Source organism: Sinocyclocheilus anshuiensis, unplaced genomic scaffold (assembly GCF_001515605.1).
Source record: "Sinocyclocheilus anshuiensis isolate Anshui unplaced genomic scaffold, SAMN03320099.WGS_v1.1 scaffold308, whole genome shotgun sequence".
Taxonomy (NCBI): domain Eukaryota; kingdom Metazoa; phylum Chordata; class Actinopteri; order Cypriniformes; family Cyprinidae; genus Sinocyclocheilus; species Sinocyclocheilus anshuiensis.
In genome coordinates this window covers 370,466-376,904 of record NW_015558619.1, presented here as the reverse complement: position 1 = coordinate 376,904, position 6,439 = coordinate 370,466, and the positions used below count along the sequence as shown (strand labels likewise).

Here is a 6,439-nt window from a genome sequence, read left to right as displayed (position 1 = left end):
GCACGAGCCTATGGCGACAAAGCCCGCCAGAATTGGCGGGGCATCTGGCTATATAAGCAGGCGTTCGCCACAGGATTCTCAGATTTCTTCTCCTTCAGTGACGACTACTACGTCTCTATGCTGATCCGAAGCCTGCTTGCCGTTGACACGCCTTTGCAGCTGGAATCGGGACCTCTCAGCACGGCTGACCTGCTTCTCCGCCGCCTCAGCGACGCAGCAGTTCCAGTCCTTTTCCCCTGCCGCCATCCGGTGATACTAAAAGAGCTTACTAAAAGAGCTTGGCATTGTTGCCAATGCCGTGCCGTTACTGCAGTTTGTGCGGGTCTCCCCTGCACGCCGATGACGGCCACATGGAGTGCATTTCCTGCTTAGGGAAATCCCATGCGGAAGCTGCGCTCACGGGAACTGATTGTTCTCACTGATAGAACTTCAGTCTCGCCTCTCTCTGCTCGCGGATTGCTTTCTTTTCAGAGAGCGGCTCCGCCCCTCGTGCCCTCCCATTTTCTTCCTCACAGGGACCTGCGAGGAAAAAACAGCGGGGCAGAGGACTCGAGTGACCGCCTGCGAGTGAGCTCACGTTGGCCCAGATCCCGCGTGCCTCGCCCCAGAGAGAGTGTTCTCCCGTCCTTTTCTCCCAGTCTGATCAGCGTCCCATTGCTGGCGTGAGTGACCTGATCTCATTTGGGGGAAGTGAGGACGAGCTGCTTGATGACAGCATGCCATTAACAGCCTCGGATGCAGAGGAGCTTTTGGGCTCGGTGACTGACCCCACCCCCTCATTATTGTCCGCGCCCAGCGCCGCCAAAGACGGGATGGATGCCGAGCTTCTCCGTATCCTCTCGAAAGCGGTCGAAGAGCTGGGTTTAGAGTGTTCTCCACTACCAAGACCACCGCCCAGGCGATTGGGAGATCGATGGCCAGCCTTGTGGTGCTTGAGCGCCATTTATGGCTGACGTTAACAGAGATCAAGGACGTGGATAAAATCCCCTTCCTCGATGCTCCAATCTCTCCCAAGGGTCTCTTCGGACCGGCGGTCGAAGGATTCGCCGAGCACTTCACGTAGGCACAGAAATCGTCCCAAGGTATGCAAGATTTCCTGCCTAAGCACTCCAGCTCTGCTGCTGCCTCTGGTCGCCCTAAGTCTGCACCGACTCAGCAGCCCGCTAAGGCGCAGCAGACGTGGGGACGCTCTCGCTCGGCCAAATGCTACCCTCTTCCTAAGCGCCAGGGACCCCGACCCAAGATTGCGTTGGACCCGGCGCCTCAGGTGTCATCCTGAGCTGCGAGACAGAAAGAGGATGGGGCCAGATCTCGCTACGGCCAGACCACCCCCCAAGCAGCCTCTCTTAGACCTCCTGACACCCCGTTCAACTCCGGGTACAGAGGGAAATGTGTTTTGTGCAAACAACGGGCCCGTTTATGCGCCCACGCAATCAGCCGCTGTTATAGCGGGAAAAATAAAACACAAACATTTTCAAAAAGAGAGCAAACTTCCTCTTCCATTACTCACAAGTGTTCTGCCCCCATGCGGCCAGTCACTCGAGTTAATTCAACCCCTCGCCGCGCGGGCCGAGGCCTGGCAGGCCATCCCCGGAGTGTCGAGATGGGTTATGGGGATAATAAAATGAGGATATTCACTCCAATTCGCTCGAAGACCCCCGCGCTTCAGCGGCCTGGTCCCCACCTTAGTGCAAAGCAAGGATGCTCTCGTCCTGCGCTCAGAGGTGATGAATCTGCTGGCAAAAGGAGCTGTAGAAAAGGTTCCTCCAGCCCAGAGCGAGTCAGGCTTCTACAGCCGTTACTTCCTCGTCCCCAAAAAAGATGGTGGCCTCCGGCCCATCCTCGATCTCAGACACCTGAATCACGCCCTCATGAAAAGGTCGTTCAGGATGACTACACTGAAACAGATCCTTGCGCAAATTCGCTCAGGAGACTGGTTCTTTTCTCTGGACCTGAAGGATGCATACTTTCACATCCAGATAGCTCCCCATCACAGGCGATTCTTGAGATTCGCATTCGAGGGAGTGGCTTGTCAATACACGGTCCTTCCCTTCAAGCTGTCCCTGGCCCCCTGCACTTTTACGAAGTCCCCTCCCCACTTTTACGAAGTCCCCTCTCTCCCCTCTGAGACAGATGGGAATCCGCATTCTCAACTACCTCGACGACTGGCTCGTTCTGGCCCAGTCGGAGGCAGAGCTAATATCATACAGGACCCTCCTCCTCAGCCATCTGGAGTGCCTGGGACTCCGGGTCAATTTTGCCAAGAGTGCTGATGGGAATCCGCATTCTCAACTACCTCGACGACTGGCTCGTTCTGGCCCAGTCGGAGGCAGAGCTAATATCATACAGGGCCCTCCTCCTCAGCCATCTGGAGTGCCTGGGACTCCGGGTCAATTTTGCCAAGAGTGCGTTGTCCCCCAGCCAGCGAATATCGTTCCTGGGAACAATTTTCGACTTAGCCCAAATGAGAGCTGTAGTCACACCGGAACGGGCTCTGGCCTTACGGAGGCTGGCGACCTCCTTCGAGATTGGTACCACACGCCCTCTCAAAACGTTTCAGAGGATGCTGGGCCTCATGGCGGCAGCATCGACCAGCACTACAGTTGGGTTTGCTTCATATGCGCCCCCTTCAGCGCTAGTTGAAACCACGGGTTCCATCCCATGCGTGGCGTCACGGACGCCTGCAGATCAGGGTGAGTCAGGCCTGTGTAACAGCCCTGGCAGTATGTCGAGCCTGTCAGTTCTTCCTGCCAGTCCTAAAAGGACACCATGTGCTAATCCGATCGGACAACTGGTCCGTGGTGTCCTACATAAATCGCCAGGGAGGCCTCTCCTCGAAGCGTCTCTTCATTCTGGTAGAGCGCCTTCTGGAATGGGCTCAACTCAACCTGCGCTCGCTGAGAGCAGCGCATATACCGGGCAAATTGAACCAAGGAGCGGACATGTTATCGAGGAGCAATGTCCCCTCAGGAGAGTGGACGCTCCATCCGCAGACGGTTCAGAGGATCTAGGAGATCTTCGGCGAGGCCGAGGTAGACCTCTTCGCCTCAGAAGACAACTCTCACTGCCCAATTTATTACTCAGAGACCAGGGACGCGTTGGCCCACGATTGGCCCAACCTCCTTCTTTATGCTTTTCCCCCGATCGCCCTGATCCCACAGGTAATCAGGCGAGTAAGGGAACAAAAACACAAGGTTCTCCTGGTGGCCCCTCTCTGGATGAATCAGCTGTGGCTATCGGAGCTAACTCAGCTGTTGGTAGCGGCCCCTTGGCCCATTCCGTTGAGACGGGATCTCCTCTCTCAAGCGAACGGGACAATATGGCATCCTCTGCCCTTGCAGGCCAGGATCCTTTCTGCTTGAAGAGACACGCGCTGCGTAAACAGATCTGGCAGAGAGCCCTTGGCCGTATCACGGTCAAGCTCTCTGGCATTAGTTCACCTGTTAGCTCTCGACCCCTGGGTGTCGAAGTTACAGGAGTACTCTGGAACGATTAACCAGGCCGGGTGTGACCCCAGGAAGCTCAGCCCGTCTTAGTCTTGGGTTGTTGTTAACTTCTCTCTGGGCATTGGTTGCTTATGGAAGTTATGATACTTTTAGTCATTCCACTACATTAGCACGGTGTGATTGTACGAGTGTAGTATGGAAAGGGAACGTACTCGGTTACTAACGTATCCTCGGTTCCCAGAGATACGGGAACAAGTACTGCATTGCTAGCCGTAGCCGCACGACTCAGTCGTCGCTTCAGTCGAAGTAACCTGAGAATCCTGTGGCGAACGCCTGCTTATATAGCCAGAAGCCCCGTCCATTCTGGCAGGCTTTGTCGCCATAGGCTCGTGCATCTCCGCTGCCGAGCCATTGGTTCGTTTTTTTATACACTGCACGAACCAATGGCCGTGCAGTTTCACTGCGTGACTTCAGTTCAGGAGAAAAAAGGCTTTTTCCATAGCCTTCCATAGTACTCGTTCCCGTATCTCAGGGAACCGAGGTTACGTTAGTAACCGAGTACGTTTCTGTACATTCTCAGATGGCAAACATTTAAAAAACATTGTTAGGATTTTTTTGGTCACATGGGCTACATTCACATAGCTGCAGAATGTGGTTATAATTCAAAAGTTTTAATTTTTAAAAATGTTTTTAAAAGTATTTTGCTAACCAAGGCTGCATTTATTTATTCATTATTAATTTTCTATTAAATTTAAATTTAATATAATTTAAAATGTACTCCAGTCTTCAGTGTCACATGATCCTTCAAAAATCATTCTAATATGCTGATTTGGAGCTTAAAAAATGTTCTTATACAAATTTTTATTATTATTATATTATTATTATCAAGGTTGACAGTTGTGCTGCTTAATATTTTTCTGGAAATCGTGATTTTTTTTTTAGCATTCTTTGATGAATGAAAAGTACAAAATAACAGTGTTTATTTTAAATCTTTTGTAACATAAAGTTTTAGTCACTTTCAATCATTTTAACGCATCCTTGGTGAATAAAACTATGAATTTCTTTTCATAAAAAAACATACTGCCCCAATCTTTTTTTTTTAAAGCTGCATTATATGTAACTTTTTTTATTTATTTATTTATTTTACATTAAAAATGATCCAAAATCAATTACTAAGCAAGTACATAACCAATCATTGTTCAAAATCATTGTTCCTTACTTTAGCCCGATTCACAACGGTAAGCTTGTAATAATGTTTTATCATTTGAGTGGTTCGTGTGGTTCGTTTTTGCATTATTAAGTCACGTCTGTATACATAAAGAATGAGTCCCGGCTAGTAGGCTATATCGCGTTTGTGGATTCTGCAGGTGGCAGATCATTTATAGCCTCTTCTTACAGCAGATGGAATAATTAAATTGTCATAAATACAGTTATGGTAATGAAACTCATGTAAGTGACTGAAATTACATTATATTCCAGTTTTAATTGTGCATCTGATTACAGATACGTGGGATTACTGTACTTACAAAAGATTTGTATTTCAAATAGAATGAGTTCAAAAGAACAGGTTAAAAGAACAATTTCTTTAGATGAAATTCGAATGGTATGACAATTAGAGATAGACTACAGAAATTTACTGTAAATCCACAGATAACGCCAATACACACTAAATACACATAGTCATGCAATGTTGATGTTGTTAACATTAACAATTTGAGAACAAAGTATAACAATAATAATAATTAGCATGTTTTGATGTGATCTGAGCAAACTTTGCAATCGTTAGATTTAATCACCAATGATAGTGCGATTTATTGTAATTTTTTTTAGTTGGTCAGAACAAAACTGGCAGACATGTTACTTCAGATGAGTTACTTCTTTCTGGTTAAACTTCTTATTTTGGATATACTTCCAAGACATATTATCTGTAATTACGAAGTACAGTGAATATCCACACTGTTGTTGACTGACAGCCGCACATACACCTCAAAACATTAGATTCATCCGCGCTGAGGAGCCGTGCCGATGCTCAACCCATGTAAAGATGATAATTCCACAAATAACTGCAATTGCTGAAACAGAGATCAAGGCTTTTATTCACTGACTGTGTGAATGAATGTAGCCAAAAAGGTCCCACAAGAGTTCTGTTATATAATTTTTCGTCATGTCATTGTATGTTAGAATCGTATAGTAGTAGTACATGAGCATTCAGTCAACTTCCTTTCAAAATCTGTAGTGAATGGTGATTTAAAGAAGATCTATGTGGCGAGATGAGAGAAATTTTGGCATGCAGTTATTAATCTCTGCATCTTCACTCTAACTAAATCAAAACTAAATGTACCCTGTGCTTCCACCCTGAGGAACATTTGATTTAATTCATGAGTCATTTAGGATGTGTCAGAGGGGAGATTTTGTCCATTTTAGCTACACAAACCTACAAACAGTATGAATTCCTGTTCCCCTGTTTCTCAGGGATGCACACGAGCGGGGGGAATTCTAACGGGGCACCCTGTGAGTTCCCCTTTCTCTACAATGGGACCTGGCACCACAGCTGTCTGCCTGGCACTGGAGACAAGACGCTGGACTGGTGCTCCACCACAGCAAACTATGATCTACAGAAGAAGTGGGGGAATTGCCTGAAGTATGGTAAGGTTTACTTCCCTCAACCTCTCCTGGGGTTTTCCAAGAGAGCAGCTAGAAAGACAAAGTACATGTGACTCATTTTACAAAACACTGAGACATTAAACTATTGACTATAAGATGCTAATTAGCATATAACAATGCTAATGAATGTAATTAATATAATATAGGGATAGACTTGTTTTCAAATTGAAAGTTGAAGTTGTTCCATTTACAATTACAATTATTTCTTTTTATTAAAAGAAAAACAATGTATGCAGAAAACAAATTAATTTATTTATTTAAGCATACACTTTTTAAATTAGGAAATTAATAAATTAAATAACAACTTTAAACTTTCAATTTGAAAAAAA

At 46.6% G+C, this 6,439-nt stretch overlaps 1 protein-coding gene across 3 annotated transcripts in view; it reads left to right on the top strand.

Moving 5' to 3' along the window:
• LOC107680532 (lymphocyte antigen 75-like) overlaps nucleotides 1-6,439 on the top strand; it is a 40,862-nt gene that overhangs the window by 4,568 nt on the left and 29,855 nt on the right. For all 3 annotated transcript variants that reach the window (XM_016476447.1, XM_016476448.1, XM_016476446.1), the window contains exon 3: nucleotides 5,919-6,092. In XM_016476447.1, coding sequence (XP_016331933.1) covers nucleotides 5,919-6,092 — 174 coding nt within the window. The remainder of the gene's footprint in view (nucleotides 1-5,918; nucleotides 6,093-6,439) is intronic.